Source organism: Staurois parvus, unplaced genomic scaffold, assembly GCF_062004578.1.
Source record: "Staurois parvus isolate SC_StPar_1 unplaced genomic scaffold, SC_StPar_1.0 ptg000177l, whole genome shotgun sequence".
NCBI classification, from domain to species: domain Eukaryota; kingdom Metazoa; phylum Chordata; class Amphibia; order Anura; family Ranidae; genus Staurois; species Staurois parvus.
Genome location: NW_028317973.1, coordinates 705,622 through 727,624, shown reverse-complemented (window position 1 = coordinate 727,624; position 22,003 = coordinate 705,622). Strand labels below are relative to the sequence as shown.

At 38.8% G+C, this 22,003-nt stretch overlaps 1 protein-coding gene across 1 annotated transcript in view; it reads left to right on the top strand.

The window, feature by feature from the left end:
• LOC149462289 (cGMP-dependent protein kinase 2-like) overlaps nt 1-22,003 on the top strand; it is a 232,611-nt gene that overhangs the window by 58,031 nt on the left and 152,577 nt on the right. Inside the window, exons 2-4 of the mRNA XM_089677088.1 lie at nt 8,150-8,750; nt 14,579-14,745; nt 16,606-16,719. Coding sequence (XP_089533214.1) covers nt 8,290-8,750; nt 14,579-14,745; nt 16,606-16,719 — 742 coding nt within the window. The 5' untranslated portion in view covers nt 8,150-8,289. The remainder of the gene's footprint in view (nt 1-8,149; nt 8,751-14,578; nt 14,746-16,605; nt 16,720-22,003) is intronic.

Genomic DNA, 22,003 nt, shown 5'->3' with positions numbered 1-22,003 from the left:
CCTCCGTACCTCAAGATGAAGCTTTCTAAAAATATCTGCAAATGACCAGGCAACCAGGGGTGCGTTGTTGTGTCTTTTTCACCTTATGCCCGTGTTTGCGATCGTGGATAAGAGGGATGACTCCGTGTTGCATGAGCGTGACGAGAGAGAATGGAAGGCAGCTCTTGGCTCACAAAGTCATCTTTTCACACCCTTGGCATTGCCATCCATGAAACACGCTACTTAGATGTTAAAAGAAGTCAGGGTGAGATGGCATCCTTGTCCTACAGACATGCTCTTTTCTGTGATTAAAGTTGCAGCATGACTAGTAATCTTTTTCACAGTTTAAACTATTAGGAACTATAATGTCAAAATACTAAGGGTGTCTGAAGGTGTCTGAACAAACAGCCCAGGCTTTGGAAACATTTATACTAATAACAGAATGTCCAATTGATACAGCATGACATTTTCTGTGCATTTTGCTGAGTACCTTGTACGCCTTTTGTTATTTTATTGCAGGCTGGACTCATCACTCATTTTAGGATATGAAAAAAGAGTGTTCTGTCCCCAGCTTCCTTCCATTAAAATAAAAACAATACATTGTGGATGCTTTGAGTCTCTAATTTTTGGATGTTAATCATTTTTATTTTTGTAAGACACTTTCTCTGCAAAAGAGCAGCTATTTACAGCACACATTGCAATAGAGGTTGGGCACAGAGGGTGGATCTTCACCTTCTGCTTAGAAGGGCAGAATGAATTAGACAAATGTGGATTTGAACATAACCCTTAAAACTATAATTGTGATTATGTCATGGCTATTATGGTAACATTGTTGCAAACAGTTTTCTTTTTCATCTACCTGGTTATAATACTGCTAATTTAAAAAAAAAAAAACAAAACAGATCCCCAGTGAGGCAGCTGCCAATTTTCCATACATATCTTCTTGACCCCACCTATTGAAGAGGAATTAAACAAAAATGTATCAACTTTTTTAACTGTGGAGGAAAGGAATTTCAGGTCAGCCCATCAGATCAGACTACTTTTAGCTCCTCCTGCAATAAACAACAACATTTTCAGTAATAATTATGAAAACAAAAGTCAATAATGATGATAATGGCCAGAAATATAGACAGTGAATATACAGTAGAAGTGGACCATTATATTGGTGGCCAGTGTCAGGAGGATCCCCTTACCTTAGTTGTCAGTGAGAGAATCCATTGGTGGTCAGTGGGAGAAGGACCACATTATGCTGTCAGTGAGAGAATCCATTGGTGGTCAGTAAGAGACTCCATTGGTGTTCAGAGGCAGTAGGACCCCCTTCATACTGGTGTCCAGCAGGAGAATATGTTGGTGGTCAGTGGAAGAAGGTCTCTCTTACAATGCTGGTCAGTGTGAAGAATACCCTGCCACTTTGTGAGTAAGTGGAAGAAGCCTCCACCTTACAGCGATAGTCAGTGGGAGAGACCTCTTTACATTGACGGTCAATGGAAAGAATGCACCACACTGACTACAAATGTAAGGGGCATTCTCTCCACTGGCCACCAATGTAAGGGAAAGCAGAAAGAATGCAGCAGTGTATTGAAAGTCGAAGGGAAGACTGCCCCTCACTTTGGTATGAATGCTTCTTACATTAATAGTCAGTGGTCAACTACTTCCCCACCATTGGCTCTGCCAGGTGATAATGGTGTCAGAAATATGCAGGTACCATTAGAAGAGAATTATTCCACCAATGCCTGCTGCTCAAGGAACCCTTAGCAACCTCAGGAGGAAACTTAGGCTTCAACAGAGCCCTGGTTGAGAAATGATGCAGTAAAGCATAACTCCATATTTTTTTAAAATTTTTGGATAGAGTGAAGAATTAAAATGTCTGTCTGGTATTTATGTGTGTCTAAAATTCAGTTTTGGAGATTGTCCCTGTGATGCCCATCCATCAAATTGAGGATTTGCCGTTATCACCAGGACAGAAAGCACAGAAAGCATTTAAAAAAAAGCTGTTAAAACTTACAAACCTTCTCTTCTCCATTATTAATATGTTTTATCTGTGTGCTTGTTAGAGTAATTTACCTGTTCTATCCAAAACAAAATAAAACATGTTGGCTAGAGTTGGGATTTCACTGTGACAACTGATTACTGAATTATACTGATTATACTTGGAACTTACATTTATAGTAAGCTCTAACGGTCAGGGCCCTCTAATTCAGGGGCGGACTGACCATTTGGAAACTCGGGCACTGCCTGAGGGCCCGGGGGCAGTAGGGGGCCCCATGAGATGCCCCTGGTACCTTTTTCATAGGCTTTTTTGCATTTGCGCAAGAACACAGGGGCCCCATGATCCCCTATTGCACCGGGGCCCCATGAGTTGTCAGTCCGCCCCTGCTCTAATTCCACCTGTATTGAATTGTATTGTAACTGCACTGCCTGCCCTCACATTGTAAAGTGCTGTGCAAACTGTTGGTGCAATATAAATCCTGTATATTATTAATAATAATAACAAGAAGAAGAAGAACTGTTCCAATCTACCATTTCTCGTGACTGACCATTATTACAAATCAAATGTTAAGTTAAATTTAAGGTTTCCTCTCTTTACAGGCAATGATTGTATATTTTTACCTTGTAAAGAGACTATTGATAGGTAAAACATATACCTTTCCTTATATACTCTTTCAAATGTACAGTATTTATGTATGTTGTGACTAGGGTTATATAAATAAATATAAATGACTGTTTAAAGACATCAACATTATTCTACAGAGCTCTGTTCTGACTTTATGGTATGAATACACATGGACTCAACTAATTAGTTATATAAAACAGGTTCAGATGTATCTAGTAGAACCATCAGAGTTAAGTTCAGAAACAGAAATAATATCTGATTGCAAAGGGTAAATCTGATGTCTTGTCAACACATTCTGGCTTATTGCGGCCAAGAAAAAAAAAAATAATAGCGTTGCAGGAGGATCAATATTGTTTGAAAGGCAAAGACAGGCAGTGGAGTCCCTGACAAGCTGAAACAGTGATATGAGAAATATTTCCACTGCTGTACCTAGCAAGGCTCATCAGGGAAGGTCTGTTTGGCTCCTTTTTGGCATTGCTGTAAGGTGCATTCAGGTCTACATGCTTCCTATAGCAGAAGAACTCTCTAGTTCATAAGACATTTATAATACCGAAGTATCTCTGCAAGTTAGCAAAGAAATATGATGGTATAGATTCTTTGGCTTAAAGCAGTAGTGGTCAATTTCAACTTTGTAAAGGGTCTCATATTGTGGCACCTAACACTTCCAGAGGGCCACACAATACAAGCATGTTTCATGTGTTGAGATGCGTTGGATTGAATGGATGAATGGGCTGTAATGCACCTCAATAACTAAACATTTCAGTCCTGCTGCGTTGTTTGCAATGTACTGCAATCCACATTGAACTGAAACTTGGAGTCATCTTTCCCCCAGCATTTGTGTCAGTGTCTACATTGATAACTCCCATCATTGGTGTCAGTGGCTGCAATAAACATAATCCTAAAGAATGATGACAGTGAGCAAAATAAAAGTCTCCAGCATTGGTGGAAGTGAATGGAACAATAACCTCCAGCATTGGTGTCCATGGCTACAAAAATAATCCCTAGCGTTGGTGTCAATGTCCGCAATAATAACTCACAGCATTGGTGTTAGTGGATGTAATAATAACCCATAGCATTGATGTCCATGAAAGTGGCTGCAATAACAACCTCCAGCACTGGTGTCAGTGGACACAATAATGAACTTCAGCACTGGGGTTAGTGACCACAATAATAATCCACACTATTGGTGTCAGTTACCACAATAATAACCTCAAGCACTGGTATTTGTGGATGCATTAATTATCCCTAGCATTAGTGTGTGGATACAGTAATAACCTCCAGCATTGGTGTCAGTGACCACAATAATAATTCCCAGCAATGGTGTCAGCGACTTCAACAATAACCCCCAGTACTGGTGTCAGTGACCGCAAAAATAACCCCAAGCATTGCTGACAGTGACCACAGTAATAACTGCCAAAGTCAGTGTTAGTACTTTTAACCCCCCAGATTGGTGCTCAGTTGAAGTGCCATTTAACTCCCTTCCCCTCATTAGTGGTAAGTAGCAGTGTTTGTTTAACCCTTCCTTGAATTGTTGGCAAGGGGCAGTATTTTTTTAATACTCCCATCCCTAAATTGCTGGTCAGTGCAGTGTTTTTTAAACCACTCCTCCCATTTACTGAATTGGTGGTCAGTGTTTAAGTAACCAGGAGATCCACTGCAGCTCTGCAAAGTTCCCAGGGTGTCCAACAAAAGGTGGAAAGGAGAGTAGAACATGTCAAGCCATACACCCAGAGCTGGTGGGCCATATGTGATTCATGGGCCCAATGTTGGGTACCAGGGGCTTGAAGGGAACTTGTAAGGATAGATATGAGTGCTGCCATTGCTAACTTGGTTTAAATAGGTGCATACTCAGGACTTGGTTTGCCACCCTTTGGTCCATGACAAGCTAAAGTATTTATGATAAAAAGTGGAAATGGCTTATCTAAAGTACTTTAGTAACAATGAGGATGCAAGTATAGTTAAACAGAGCCTTTTTTATTCAACACATTTTTCTGTCCTCCTGGTAGTTTATAACTCACCAGTCTCCTCATATAAAAATGTAAATTTTTCCTTGTTTATGACACAACTAAATTTCTATTTCTGATGCAAAGCATAACAGAGGTATTTACATATCAAATAAATACTTTTAATGTAATAGTACAAAATACATAAAAAAAATACACAAGAACAATATCGCTAAAAAAGACAACAATGTTTTGACAAACTAACATGTGACCCCTGCAGATCACAATGGGTAGTGTGGGCCGCTATGGGAGACATCTGGGTTCCTATGCAGATTGTCTATTTTGTGAACCAGGCAACAATAGTAAAAAACAGGACTGTTCAGTTCAAACCCAGAGGCATGGCAATCTTTTCAGGAGATGTTTGTCCAACCCTTACTTAATGAGTTGATTGACTTTGCAGAATGGGAGTTCAGACTTTTCAATGGCTGTTTGTTCCAGGTCATTGACTCTCTAGGCAGTGAACATCCCTGTAGCATGTGCCAAAACCACGTCAGTGATGGCAGTTTCAATCTACAAGGGCTCACTATCAGAAGAATATACTGTATATGTCTATTAGCTGACACAAAGCTAAAATCATCTTGGTGGCACAACCACAATCTGCATTGGTGGCAGTAGTGGGGTCTGTCAATGCTGTGCTGCAGTACAGAATAGTGTGGCTCTTGGACATTTGTTTCTCTTTTCAAAAGCATTTGATGTAGGAACAGTGGTATTTGTAATCTTAGGAGCAAGGTTGATTACATCATGTTACATGCATGATGATCTTTCCCCCCCCAGAGTACATCAGACATAGTTGTGGCTACGCTGTTAGAGAAACAGGGTATCAACTTGGCTGGGAATGCTGAAGTATAACCAAAGGCATAGACATGTTTTTCTAGTATTAAATATGTCAGGGTAGGTGGGTGGTACTTCCTACATGTTTCCCAATGAACTTTTTGAGTGCCAAGTCTGAGTCAAATAGTGTGGGTTCTTCTGGGCTACACTAGGCACCTGAGACAGGGTCACTCTCCTACACATGGGGTGCCTTGGCTTTAATGCCATCATCAATGCCCTGGGAAAAGGCCAAGGTTGCTGTCAGGGAAAACTTGATCTAAAGGTGGACTTCTGACTTTAGAGCTGACCGATACACTGTGTAGACTTGCACAACAGCTGTTTTCCAGTTAACTCTTAAGTCCCCATGTAAATGTACATCATCCCACTGTAGCTTGTAATTAGGATGGCCGTGCATAACACTGACCACAACCACCTGTCCAGCATTTCCCACTGCTGGTCCCAGTAGCAGTCTAGAACCCTGCTGTGCACATAGCGCGGGCTCCACCAAGTCTTGAACATCCGTACGTATGTATTGGCCTCTACAGTGCAGTTCCGCTCTGGTTGCTATGGGTGAAGGAATGCGGTGTAGGGAGTACCGACATCTCTCTTGTGGCTAGAGACAATTCCACCTATAACAGATACACGTTTACAACAGGCTGCTAGCTGACTATACCTTCATTGCCCATGGCAAACACATGTATAACTTGCACTAGAATGACTCTTAACATGCTGACTCTTCATACCCAATGTGATAGTGACCCAAACAGTAGACTAAGGGGGTTATTTACTAAAACTGTACAGTGAAAAATCTGGTGCAGTTCTGTATAGAAACCAAGTGGCTTCCAGATGTTATTGCCAAAGGTTAACTGAACAAGCTGAAGTTAGAAGTTGATTGGCTACCATGCACAGCTACACCAGATTTTGAATGCACCACTTTTAGTAAACCAACCCCTAAGTGTGCAATAGTGCCGTTCGCTTGCATGCACCCCTTTCACAGGGCTCCAGACCAGGCGAACGGAAAAGTTTAACACTTTACTTGAATTAAAGTGCAACATTACAAAAGAGTCCAAAGCAGACACGACAGTCCAGTAGAACTTCATTAATTCAGTCAACATCCCTAAGTGCCTAGTTGCTGCTCCTAACCAGGCTATATTCTGCCCCGGTGTACCTGCAGAGGTAGAGTCCACATAAAGCAAGGTCCATTAGTGGCATTCTCCAGTTTCTGGTATCTTTGGGGCAAACCCCAGGTTGGATCATTCTCACATCCTTCGGGCTACTCACTGGCTGGATCCCTCATGGAACACAGCTGATGGACCAGCTGCAAGTCTTTCGAACTGCTACTGGGGAACCGGGAAAAAGGCAGGACTCCAGAGTCAGTCCACTGTCGCCTTTTATAGCCACAGGAGCAGTGGGTTGGACCCAAAGATCCCACCAAAAGCCAAAGAACTGGGAAAGGCATTAACCCCTACCCTCCCATCCAGGGCAGCATCTATCTAACTAATTTCAATCCACTTACAGAATAGAGAGAGATTAGAACCCCTGTCAGGTTTTTTATTGCTGTCCCTACCCACATTTAGAAGATTCACGCTCTCTATTTGTCCTGTTTACCATTATTACTGAGAGTGAAAGTGAGAGAAAATCCCAAATTTTGGATTGTTACCAGAGCAGGAATAGAAGGGAAATCTTCCAATGAAGATCCTAGTTCTGGTGACCCTGGTGACAACCTGGGCCTTCCTCACTTTGGAGGGATTCTTTCTGTTTTGGTTATGGGACAGAAAGTGAAGAGAAATCTCCTGAATAGGATACAGTTGGCAATACATTGACAGGAGTCATAACCAACCCTTCCTTACTCTACACAAAATTTAAAAAAAAACGGTTTGTTGTTACTTTCACTTTAAGCCAATAGCATACTAGCTGCCAGGCGACAGCCAACCTATGCATTCTTGTCTATATTTAATTATTTTGTCTTTCCATATTAAATATTTTTTATTTTTTGGATTGTTTACTAATGTGCCTTCTAATGCCTATAGCCAGCTAGGCTTAGACTACAGGTGCCAGCACTCTCCATATAATCTTTATGGCTTCTGAGCGCTGCCCAATCCCAGGTGCTAAAATGTGTATTGAGCTGAGTGGTTCAATACCCACAAGCACTTAGTGAAGCCTTTTGCTTTGTTGTGCACTCAATGGAATGATGCCTGCAGCATCTGAAATGCTCTTACTCTGCAGCCCTCCCCTTCCTGTCAATAGACTGAATGGAGCCCTGTGACTCAGAAAAGCATTGATGCTTCAGCCAGGGCATAAGATGTAAAACTCAAGAGCACTTGTGTGTACCCAGCCATAGACCTTCAAAGAACAGTTATGAGAGATTTTTGCACTCCTCTCTAGGAAAAATAGGCTATTAGGCAAAAAATTCCAACTTTGCTTAACAGTTTTACACTAAAAGACCTCTGGGAAAAGAATCTACTGGTGTCTGCGGTCCCAATAGACTTATCAGTTGATGTTCACTGTTAATGGTCTCACAGATCAGACAAATAATCATTTAATGCCTGTTGTGAATGAAGCAGAACTTTAACATGGCAAGCAATGCATGCCTACATAAATCTATGCATTTATGAGTGTTTATGCAGGATTCTTGTATGTATTCAATTGATAAAATTTTTTGAATTAATTATAATAATCTGTTTTTCATGTGTAATTGAGCTATATTTATCGTTTATAAATAAATTATGTTTATTTCTCTTAGACCATGAATAGATTTTTGAACATGGAACTATTATCTGCATAAACATTCTCTGTTGCAACCAACATTTGGGAGTCTTAAAAAAAGATCATGAGAAGAACAGACATCTAAGTGGCAGTTGAGCAAAGTACTTTTCCTCCGGGATGTACAACCAGAACAGCATGGGAAATGGAACTATCCGAGCCCCACGGAGGGAGGATAGCTGTCTCTCCTCTAGGAGGAGAGAGCATTCCTCTGGGGCCTTTACTAAACTGCAGGAGACTGTGCTGCTTCTAGAAGAAGAACTGAGACAGAGATGGAAAGAACTACAGGAAAAAGATGAAAAAATCCGGCAGCTCGAAAAGGAACTTGAAACAAAATCTGTTCAAATAGACAAACTGCAGGATGCTATTGGTTACAACATCCAGCTGTCCCCAAAAGGTAGTCAAAAGAAAAAGCTGCTAAGTGTTATAAACCAAGGGCCTGCTCAGCATAATGAAAAAGCCACGGATGCTCATAGACGTCAGAAAGCCAAAGAAGGAGTCTCAGCAGAGCCAACTTCACGACATTATTACAATCCTTCTTGCCAGAACCCAGATGTCACCTGTGTCCGTAAGGATTCAAGGTAAGAACATAAACTGGACACATGGGTATATCTGTCCATGTTTTGGTTCTACGTAACCAATAAAGATTGACAAAACAAAAACTTGACACAATTATTGTAATATACACAGTTGCAATGATAGCAAAGTTTCTTTAACCACTTCAATACGGGGTACTTTTACCCCCTTCCTGCCCAGGCCATTTTCATCTTTCAGTGCTTTGTTTCTCACTTTGAATGACAATTGCGTGGTCATTCAATGCTGTACCCAAACTAAAATGTTATTATTTTGTTCACACAACTGGGGCTTTCTTTTGCTGTTATTTAATCACCACTTTTTTTTTTTTTTGCTAAATTACTTAAAGACCGAAATTTAAAAAAAAAAAACATGTTTTTCTTAATTTCTCATGCAAATAAATGATTGTTCTTCATAAATTTAGGCCAAGATGTATTTTGCTACATTTCTTTGGCAAAAACAACCCAGATCAGTATTTATTATTTAATCTGTAAGAATGTTATTGAGTCCACAAACTATGGTATATATCTGAAAAACTATCAATCCTGAAGTACTGCTTGAGGCGCAAAAATTTCAGGACTTGTATCCTTCAAATGACCCCTTTTTGCAAAGTAGACAGTCCAAGGTATTTAGTAAGAGGCATGGCGAGTTTTTTTGAAGTTGTAATTTATTATCATAATTTTTTGGAAACTTAAAAAATTTCCAGTTTTTTTTTACATACTGTCAGCAGTGCAGTTCAGCGTTATCATATAACTGGTGTGGCGGTGATCAGGAACACTGACTGGTGACAGTACAAAAGAATGAAACATTTTTTTTTTATCGGTATTTTATTATTTTTTGTATATTTTTTTTTCATAATACACTGACCCAAGTAATATAATGTTACCATAGTAAAAATTGTACTACCCTGGGGAAGTGATCAGTATTTATTTTTTTACACATTATGATTGCTTATAGCAAAGCATTTCATTGGTATAAGCAAGCATTTAACTGAATGCAATCGATTCATTCAGGATTTTTTTTTTGTTGTGATTAGCTGTAATTGGCCATAGCTAATCACATGACACAGATGGACTGTGATTGGCCAAGTCAGTACCATGTGATTACTGTGACCAATCACAGCTAGTGACACAACTGTATACAATGGATGGCTTGAAAGGAAATCAGCCATTGTTTACAGTTGTCTTGTAACCTGCTGTGATTAATCACAGCGGTCACATGGTTCTGGCAAAGGGCCAGTGTCTGAGGGACACAGCTGGTGACAGATCTTGCCACAGAGGGCATGCATGAGGTGCAATCTGAGAGGACGTCATATGCCGCCCACCTGGATCAACAAGACTCCTGCTCATTTTGCTATTGGCTGGGTGGGAACTGGTTAAAGAATATGTCAACCCTCGCCATGTAAAACAGCACATTCATTTTAAAATAGAAATGCAAAGCAAAACATTTGTATATATACACTATGTATAACATTATAAATACTTGTTTTACTTTTTTATAAGGGGTCACATAACCTCTGTTCCCAGCTGCATAAGGGGCTTAGGGGTGGAGACTGTGGGGGGGGGGCTGGAGTTCTGCAGGAGACAGAGAAACAGCAGCACACTGATCTTTCCAGTGAAAAGATGTGCAGTGGGCGTGCCAGCACAGGTCTTGGCCTTTGAAGACAGGCAGAAAACTGCCCATGCTAAGATGGATGTGCTTGATGTGCTTCTCTGCCTAGTGTGGTCAACTTGAGATAGAAAATCAGGGGGACTGGCAGGAACACAAGGGATTTCACACAGAAGAAGAAATACAAAGAGAACAGGATACTTTTAACAAAAATAAATGGTGCAACATACACATACTTTACAGAATATGTAAACCCAACATTTCATATTCCTGATTTGTGCCTGCTGTACCATGTACTTGTATGAAAAAATATCCTTTTCTTATTGTATTGCTTTCTTTGTGTGAAATTACTGGTATTCCTGCCAGTCCCTCTGCTTTCCTATTAAAAACTTACCACACTAGACATAAGAGCACAGCATGGTCAGTTCTCCAGCTGTGCTGGGTACTCAGTCTCTCCTTTAATGACCAAACTTGCTCTGACACCCCCCCCTCCTTCCTGCACAACCATCCACTGGGAAAATCGGTGTGCTGCTGTTTCTACACCCTCACCTCTTTATGCAGCTGAGAACAAAGAGTATGTGATCACTTATATAAAATGGAAAAAAGATGTATTTTATAATGTTTTTATAAATCTATACACAAATGGTTTGCCTTTTATTTCTATTTTAAACTGTATGGGTCGTCTTACAAGGTGAGGGTTTACATATACTTTAACTTTGTTTCACAGGAGGTATAGACCATTATTTCAATGAATTTCTTTACGTGTCAACACTAAAAAGAAAGTTTGAAAGTCCTGTATGGTAGATATAAGGCTTGTCCTTAAAAATACTATGATACTATATACATACAGTTGCAAGAAAAAGTATATGAACCCCTTGGGATTACGTGGAGTTTTGCATGAATTGGGCATAAAATGTGCTCTGAACGTCATTTAAGTCACAACAATAGAAGAACACAGTCTGCTGAACATAATACTACACAAACATTAGATGTTGCCATGGTTTAATTGCACATAACATGTAAACAGTCACAGTGCAGGGAGGAAAAAGTATGTGAGGCCCTAGCTTAATGACTTCTCCCAGAGCTAATTGGAGCCAGGAGTGAGCCAACCTTGACTCCAATCAGTGTGATGATTTTGTATGTGCTGCTGACAGCTGTCCTGCCCTTAAAAAACACACACCTGTTTTGGGTTTACTGGTTTCAAGAAGCACTGTCTGATGTGAACCATGCCTGGCAGAAAAGAGCTCTCAGAAGACCTACGATCAAGAATTGTTGACTTGCATGAAGCTGGAAAGGGTTACAAAAGTATCTCCAAAAGCCTTAATGTTCATGCGTCCATAGTAAGACAGACTGTCTACAAAAGGAGAACGTTTAGCACTGTTGCTACTCTCCCTAGGCGTGGTTGTCCTGTAAAAATGACTGCAAGAGCACAGCGCAGAATGCTGCATGAGGTAAAGAAGAATCCCAGAGTGTCAGCTAAAGACCTACAGAAATCTCTGGCACATGCTAACATTTTTGTTGACACATCTACAATAAGGAAAACATTAAACAAGAATGGAGTACATGGGAGGACACCACGGAGGAAGTCATTGCTGTCCAAAAAGAATATTGCAGCATGTTTGAAGTTTGCAAAAGAGCACCTGGATGTTCCACAGCACTACTGGCAAAATATACTGTGGACGGATGAAACCAAGATTGAGTTGTTTGGGAAGAACACACAACACTATGTGTGGAGAAAAAAAGGCACAGCACACCAACATCAAAACCTCATCCCCACTGTAAAACATGGCGGAGGGAGCATCATGATTTGGGGCTGCTTTGCTGCCTCAGGGCCTGAACGTATTGTTGTCATTGATGGGAAAATGAATTCCAGAGTTTATCAAGACATTTTGCAGGAAAACGTACGACCAACTGAAGCTCCGCAGAGGATGGGTGATGCAACAGGACAATGACCCAAAGCATACAAGTAATTCAACAAAACAATGGCTGCAACAGCACAGAATACGCCTTCTGGAGTGGCCCAGTCAGAGTCCTGACCTCAACCCGATTGAAATGCTGTGGCATGACCTTAAGAGAGCGATTCACACCAGACATCCCAAGAATATTGCTACACTGAAACAGTTTTGTGAACAGGAGTGGTCCAAAATGACTCCAGATCGTTGTGCAGGTCTGATCTGCAACTACAGGAAACGTTTGGTTGAGGTTATTGCTGCCAAAGGAGGGTCAACCAGTTATTAAGTCCAAAGGTTCACATACTTTTTCCTCCCTGCACTGTGAATGTTTACATGTTATGTGCAATTAAACCATGGCAACATCTACTGTTTGTGTAGTATTATGTTCAGCAGACTGTGTTCTTCTATTGTTGTGACTTAGATGACGTTCAGAGCACATTTTATGCCCAATTCATGCAAAACGCCACGTAATCCCAAGGGGTTCACATACTTTTTCTTGCAACTGTATAATATAATATGTTATTATATATAGATAACATATTTATATAGCGCCAATAGTTTGCACAGCGGATTTACAACATGAAGGTAGACATTACCTGCTCATTAGAGCTTACAATCTAAGAATATTATTATAAATGCATGATATATTATGTTTGCTATGCTATAGCAGCATCTATGCTGATACATTACCTTATGCACACCAGGGTAGGACTGACCATTTGGAAACTCAGGCATTGCCCGAGGGCCCGGGGTCAGTAGGGGGCCCCATGAGATGCCCCTGGTACCTTTTTCATAGGCTTTTTTGGGTTTGGGCAAGGACACAGGGGCCCCATGATCCCCTATTGCCCGGGGGCCCCATGAGTTGTCAGTTAGCCCCTGATGCACGCTGTGTGAGAACCCTCCAAAATAGTTTCCAATGTACCAAAAATTCATGCATCGTGTGATTTTTAATGTTACCATACATTTTGGAAGTCCTTTGTTGACATGGAGAAATGGAAGCTTAGCTGACTACAGCGCAAAGACGAACGTAGGCTTCATTGAAGTTAATGGGTACTGAACTACAGTTAAAGAGATACACTGCACAAGTGTGAATGAGTTCTTAGAGTTTTAGTCTTGTGTGACAAGTCTTACATAGTTTGACTTACTTGTTATGGCCTTTATGAATACATTTTTAAGGTAATACAAAATATTATAGGGTCAATTCAATGAACAGTGATTCTACCACTGTTTGTTGCAAGCATTTTTTAATTAGATGAGTTTTATTGACCTCTAATTATATTACTATTGTTGTTATTTTTTTCCATGTTGTGGATTTTTGCTGTTTGTGAAAGAGGGTTTGAATCTTTGTCAAGTTTGCCTGTAATGGAGATCTCCTCTTATTTCAAGTGCTAAGGGTCAACAGTGCAAATCTCCCCAGATAGAGCGCCAGATGCACAAATCTAACAGGAGTTCTAACCTTTGCCAATTTTATACAGACCTAAAAAAGTCGGAAATCTGGAGTTACACTTTAAAATACTGATAGTTTCCGACTGACATTAGGTTAGATATGCTGACTCATATAATATTAGATTCTACAGTGTGAAGCTGTGTTTAAAATATACAGGGCATAACCCAGTTCTCAGAAAGCTTTGAGAGATATATTTTTAATACTCTGCCATGGTTCATCATATTAAAAAAAAAAATTAGCACAGATGAATCATTATTGTGCATAAAATATACTAAGACACCCTTTCTATCCACAGTGTCATCATACATTGTCGAACCATTGCTCTGCCAATTGAAAAACAATTAGCTCTCTTGCTAAAAGGTTACAGTACTGCTGAGCATTTCTGATATGACGTTAATGATCATCTTCTGAAATGCCATACAGTCAAACTCCCATGAGGCCACCATTTGGAATGATTCCAGAGGCTAACAAAACAATTTTCTCACATGGCTTAAAAATATGGAACAGAACATTAGTGTCTCTGGCTCGGAATGATTACTGGGTACAGCCTCCCATGTGGCGACACTTCCAACTATTCCTCTCTCGTCCTGAGGCACACTGTTGTGAAAATTATATTCACAATGACATTTATTCTCTGCTGCGTGACAGAACAGCACAAATATTTACATTTGCCAAGCAAGGATTTGTCGCAGGCCCTTTATTAATTAGATTACACATACCTAAAGATGCCTCTACTTTTAATTATCTAGTGATATGATATTTATGCATTTAATTTATGTGGCCAAATAAAAAACTAACACTGTATTTGTTTGTTTTGTTTTGCTTTAAGTGCTAAAAAGCTAATCACTGGAGCAATCATGAGTAATGACTTCCTAAGACAGCTGGAAGCTTCACATGTACGTCGAATGGTGGACTGCATGTATGAAAGGGTGTACAGCCAATCACAACTTGTTATTCAAGAAGGGGCAGCGGGTAACCATCTTTATGTTTTGGCAGGTAAGAAAATTATTATTTGGGATTTTGTTTTGTGGTATTTTGGTAAATTATTTTCACAAAGTCTCAATTTTGGGAATTTGATAGACATTTTAGTAGTGGTTGTATCAAGAGATGGTTTGCAAAAAAAAGTATTTAAACAGCATGAAACTGCAAAAGATCAATATTTACATTCTGTATTAAAAGTTGCCCTTTATTAGAGATGATTTAAAAAAACTGGAGGAAGAATATTTGAAAGGCTTTCCACAGCAAAGAACCCTATTACATCTTTTGTATTGAGATTTGACAGCCTTTATGGAGCCCTAATATAGGTCTTCTTGCATCTCATTGGAATTCTAGTAACATACACCGCTCCAGCCCAGAGGAAGGGGGAGGCTACCGAAATATCCCATATGGAAGAAAAATATATTTGAAATATATTTTAAAAATATTCTTCCCAAATATATTGACATATATTTGAAATGCTACAATTTTGGCAATATTCAATATATTTCAATATATATATATACACACACACACACTGCATGTTGAAATGCATTTTTCTTGTTCAAACATTTTATTGGCATTATAACATAGGGATAGAGACATTAAAAATAGGCATTAGACATTATATTGACAACAAAATACAGGGAAAAATATGCACAGTGGCAATGTCTTTATATAGAGGGGGAAAGAAAGAGTCAAGAAAACAATGCAGCAGATCTTATGTTGTCAAGTAAATAAAAAATATTAGCAAGAGGTAGTAACATAGCAGAAAGAAGTTGATCATTGGGGGTAATGACTCTCCAGAGCTACGGGGGGGGGGAGTTAGGGATAGACAGAGGAGGACCGAGGAAAAAAGGGGGGGGGTGGAGGGTGACAGGGATGACTCCATGATCGGTAGGGAAATGCATTTTTATTACAAAATATATGAATATATTTTTAAAAATACATTTCAAATATACTATGTCTTTAAAAATACAAATCTACATTTTTGGAATGAATTTACAAATATATGCAAAAATATATGTTAAAATGAGTTTTTTTATATGTAAAAAAAATCTGGAGAATATATTTAAAAAATATATATTTTTAAAATATATTTCAAATATATTTTTCTTCCATGTGGGATATCAGTTTTATTTGATGGTCTTAACTAATAAACATTTTAAAAAGACCTCTGAGTGATATGAACTTTTGTATTGGGCACTACTCAATACCCATCCCAGAGTTTTTCATCAGTTGAACATTCTTTTTGGCTCTATCAGAGAGGAAGCAGCCTAGGACCAGTACAAGGTGTATTAACGCTGTTCCTTTATTCTGTATTAGTTCCTTTGCCTTTGAAGGAGGACTCACTTCATTGTGGTCCAGTGGTATAACACACACGATCACTAGTGTGACATGGCCCTAATTGTGTCAGCAAATAGAGCAATGGAGCAAATAGAACCCACCAGCAAACAGGCTTGATTGGTTAATGGTGTGTCAACATGTTGCAGCTAAGTTAGTCCTGACGGCCATGAATAAAATAAATTAACCTGCTTGAGAAGAGGTTTGTCTTTTATGTTGACATTGCTTCTTTTGATTTAGAGATGGAAGAAATGGAGCTAATATTGCTGCTATTTTAAATATTAATTTTCCATCAAGAAGGTAAATCTACAGTGGTGATGTTTATGCTTTGCTGGCTTTTTATTATATTGTCCCTTTTATATAATAGAGTTATTCCATGGCAGCAATATAAAATCAACATTTAGTATATTGTAAAGTCAACTAAGGCATCTGAAGACATTTTCTGGCTCCTACAGCTAGTTTTTATGAGCTTGTACTGGAGAAAATCATTGTGGTTGAAAAATACAGTGTGGTTAATGTGATTATTCTCACTTGCAGAGGGCTTGCTTGATGTTATTCAGAATTCTCGGCTACTCGGACAAATGCATCCTGGGACTGCTTTTGGGGAATTAGCCATTCTGTATAACTGCAAAAGAACAGCAACTGTGAAAGGTATGAGTCATTATCACAAGTATATTCATACACAGGCTGGAAAAAAAGAACCATACACAGTATATCAATAATATGTATGCCTCTGTATGCTTTTTTTATTATTATTATTATTAAATTGTAAAATGAAAATACTGCAGTTAAGCATTTATTTCAGTAATAAAAAGCTAATAGAACAAAAGAGATGCTCAAAGATATAGCACCTTGCATATTTAATAAAAATGAGCTAGGTTCCACGTATTAGATACATTTCATGGTTACATAGTTAGTCAGGTTGAAAAAAGACACTAGTCCATCTAATTCAACGAATAGAAAAAAAATAATAAAAAACCCCCATAAATACAATATTATACCTACATTTGATCCAGGGAAAGGCAAAAAACCCAATAAAGCATGATCTAGTTTGTGCCAGTATGGGCAAAAACTCCTTTCTGGTCCCCCCAGGAGGCAATCAGATATTCTCTGGATCAACTACCCCTAGTGTTATTACCTTTTAAATGTTAGTATCCAATTATATTTTGCATAATTAGGAATGCACCCAGCATTTTTTTTGAAACAATTTACTGGGCTGGCTAGAACTAATTCTTAAAGGGAGCCTTCTCCACATTTTCACAGCTCTTACTGTGAAGAAACCTTTCCATATATGAAGATTAAATATATTTTCCTCTAGATGTAAAGAGCACCCCCTTGTCCTCTGTAATGATATGAAAGTGAATACCTTTATACCAAGTTCACAATACGGACCACTTACGTATTTATAGATGGTGATCACATCCCCCCCTTAATGAATACGGAAAAGCCTCCTGTATTAGCCAAATTAGAATAGCTGCTATCACCCAACTATATAACCGAATAGTGAAGAACATCAGAGAAGAAGGTGGTGTTGCGCCATTTGGAAGCTCGGGCACTGCCCGAGGGCCTGGGGTCAGTAGGGGGCCCCATGAGATGCCCCTGGTACCTTTTTCATAGGCTTTTCTGAGTTTGGGCAAGGTCACAGGGGCCCCATGATCCCCTATTGCCCGGGGGCCCCATGAGTTGTCAGTCCACCCCTGTGCTGCGCTAATCTAATCTATATGAAGATCAACAAAGAAAGGTGGAAAAGATAAATACCCGCAAGTACACTATCATAAATGAAATAACAGCACGAACAAACACGTCCTCAACTAAACATAGTGGACACAAACAGAAATGTGCTATAGTAGTTCTGTAAATAAACTGAACATATATAAAAAAAAGTACAAAAAGTGAATACCATAAAGGTATATATCAGTGGAACCGTGACAAACACAAAATGTGATAAAAGTGTATAACCATCTAATGGCAAATGAAACAACATAAAACCCAAAATGTGATAAATGATAGTGAATATATCATAAATATGCATGAGAAAAATAATAAATTATAACACATGAGCACACGTGACTAGTAATGCTAAAAATGAATAGTATGCATGTGAAAAAATAACACATGCAAACACATGGGCACACATAACTAATTATGCCACAAAAAATGTGAATAAACACGAAAATGGTGTAAAAGTCCACAGGAACAACTGCGTGCAAAGTCCAATATTAAATTCCCATATAAAACTTGATAGGTGACAGTAAGGGTGATCAACTTGATAAATAATCCACCACCGGCTAAAATGCCTCCTCACCTCCACGCCGGGACCCCTAAGGGTCAACACACATCCAAGGCGCTCAACACCAAAGGTCAAAATCTCATGGGGGCCTTATGCAATAATCCAGGAACCATCGACAATAGTGGTGGTATCCCCCTCCTAGTGAAAATGCACAGCCTCTCAACCGATCCCAATAAAGAGGAGAGAAAGAAGCACTTCCATAGTGTAGTAATTATTACTATAATTTATTAGGCAACAAACTCCAAATGCCCACTTACATAAATACACATTTATCAGGTTGATCACCCTTACTGTCACCTATCACGTTTTATATGGGAATTTAATATTGGACTTTGCACGCAGTTGTTCCTGTGGACTTTTACACCATTTTTGTGTTTATTCACATTTTTTGTGGCATAATTAGTTATGTGTGCCCATGTGTTTGCATTTGTTATTTTTTCACATGCATACTATTAATTTTTGGCATTACTAGTCACATGTGCTCATGTGTTTGTATTTACTATTTTTCTCATGCTTATTTATGATGTATTCACTATCATTCATCACATTTGGGTTTTATGTTGTTTCATGTGCTGTTAGATGGTTATACACGTTTATCACATTTTTTGTGTGTCACGGTTCCACTGACATATACCTTTATGGTCTGCACTTTTTGTACTTTCTTTTGTTCAGTTTATTTACAGAATATTATAGCATAGTACTATTATAGCACATTTCTGTTTGTGTCTACTATGTTTAGTTGAGGAAGTGTTTGTTTGTGCTGTTATTTCATTTATGATAGTGTACGTGTGGGTATTTAACTTTTCCACCTTTTTTTTTTGTTGATCTTCATATAGATTAGATTAGCACAGCACCGCCTTCTGCTCTGTCATATCCCCCCTTAATAGCCTCTTTCCTAGAAAGAATAAATTAACTTCAGCTAAACTTTCCTCATAGCTGAGATCCTCCATGTTACTTATCAGTTTGGTTGCCCTTCTCTGCACTTTCTCTAGTTCTCTGATATCCTTTCTGTGAATTGGTGCCCAAAATTTAACTGCATATTCTAGATAAGGTGTTACTAATTATTTATACAGGGGAAAAATTCTTTCTGTCTCTCTCTCTGAAAGTTTTTTGTTAGTGTTAGAAACTGCAGCTTGTCATTGCATGCTATTATTAAATCTATGATCTAACAGAACACCCAAATCCTCCTGGTGCATGCATGTTTTAAATCCCAGTGCATAGGTACTTTACATTTATCAACATTAAACCTCATTTGTCACATAGTTGCCCAATTAAACAGTGCATTGAGGTCGGCTTGTAAGTTGGAGACATCTTGTATGGACATTATGCCACTGCACAGCTTGGTGTCATCTGCAAAGACTGAAATTGTACTTTTAATCCACAACTCTTTATCATTGAAATCATTGAAAAATTTTTTTATCATTATCATGAAAAGTAAGGGTTCCGACGCTAAACCTTGGCGAACAACACTAAAAAACTTAGACTATTCAGAGTATGAATCATTAATCACTACTCTCTGAATACAGCCTTTTAGCCAGTTTTCTATCCATTTGCAAACTAAATTTTCAAAGCCTGTAGACTTTACCTTACACATTAGCCATGTGTGGGGAGCTGTGTCAAATGCTTTGACAAAATTCAACTAAACAAACACTAAACTTTGTCTAAGGTTTTGCTTGCTTCAGATTTGCTTGCCAACTTCAGTTTTTTGTGAATCCATGCTGACTATTGCTGAACATATTATTTTCTAGCAGAAACTCTTCTATGTGGTCTTTTATGAAACTGGCAAATATCTTCCCAACAATAGAAACTAAACTAACTGGTCTGTAAAGGCTATTATCCTTTTTTAAATATAGTCATTAAAGAGTCTTTAAAAATTAGAAACAATGGCTTAGATATAACAGAGTTCACTTCTTTGAGGAACCTTGAGTGTAAGCAATCTGGTCCAGGTGCTTTATTTTACTTTATTTTGTCTAAAGGTTTATGGACCATGTCAATTTTGAGCCATTTTGGATCATTTGGGGCTATGTCAATACTATCCCCTTGAGCTTACCATGTTGATGGGGACAAGGGCCTCTTCCCCACAACCATGGCTGGTGGTTGTGGAGGTCTCTTATCTGAATCTGGAAGCCTCATTTAACAAGGGGGCCCCCAGATCCCCCCCCATGTGAATGAGTGTAGTGTAATAAATGACAGAAGAAAGTCTTTGACAAGTTCTTTATTAAAAACAAAAATCAAACATATATCCCCTGAAGTAGATCCAACGTCAATGACGATGCCTGAAAAAAGAAAAAGCACTCCGCTCTCGATGCTGGCTGCGCTGGCCTGACAGTTCTTAAATATTGTGATGATGGCACAAGGGGGAGGGGTCATAATGCGCTGTGATTGACCTGTGGTCAGGTGAATTGCTTTGGCTAATCACAATGCACTGTCAGGGGTCAGTGCATTGTTGGGCGTGGCGGGCAAATAGCTCTTACCATTCGCGTGTTTGCCGAACATGGCAACGGCCGATGTTTGAGTTGAACTTATGTTCAACTCGAACATCAAGCCCAACCCTATCCGCTTGTAAGCCAGTATCAAATGTGAGCAAGCTTCACAGGAAAGTTATATGAAAGTCTTATGTTTAAGGTCGTTATTATGAGCCTGAAACAAGATTCATAAACATGCCAGAATTCATATATCAATCAGTGCCACGCAGTATTATGTGAAATAATATAAATAGTAAACCTATATCATACAAGAAAAACACGTCTCCATAAAAAGTCTCAAAACCAACATAACATGTTCATAATTTTTATCAATAACCGTCCTGGCATACAATACCATGGTTAAAGGGAAAGCACATGTGACCTGATGTTTATTGGGTCACAGAATATGGTGAGAGTACTGGAATGTTGGTGATGGCTTTTTCACTCACAGTGGAAGACATGTTTTAGTGATTCACAACACGTGGTAGAAAGGATAAGTGTACCCAGCACAAGTGGAAGAAAAATTTAACTGACATTTATTTATTAACTGAAGAATGTTTATTGATAAGGATTATGGACACATTATGTTGGTATCTGAGACTTTTTATGGAGAAACTTTTTCTGTATGATATCGGTTCACTATTTATATTATTTCATATAATACTGCAAGACACTTATTGGTTAGCTCATGTGGGAACACATAGATGGTAATTTACTAAAACTGTAGAGTGCAAAATCTGGTGCAAATCTGCATTTAAACCAATCAGCCTCCAAGTTTTATTGCCAAAGCAAAATTGAACAAGCTGAAGTTAGAAGCTGATTTGCTGCAATGCACAGCTGCACCCAGATTCTGAGTGCACCAGTTTTAGTAAATCTCCCCCATAGTGTATGCAGCAGGATTGGGGCATATAATTACAGTTGTGCTCAAAGATTTGCATACCCTGTCAGAAATCATGAACCTTAGGCATTGATATTAAAATATGACTGATCATGCCAAGAAACTGTCTTTTATTTAAGGATAGTGATTATTTGAAGCCATTTATTATCACATAGTTGCTTGGCTCCTTTATAAATCATAATGATAACAGAAATCACCCAAATAGCCCTGATCAAAAGTGCACATATCTTGGAATGTTTGGCCTTGGTACAGACAAACACAGGATATGTACACAGTTTAAAA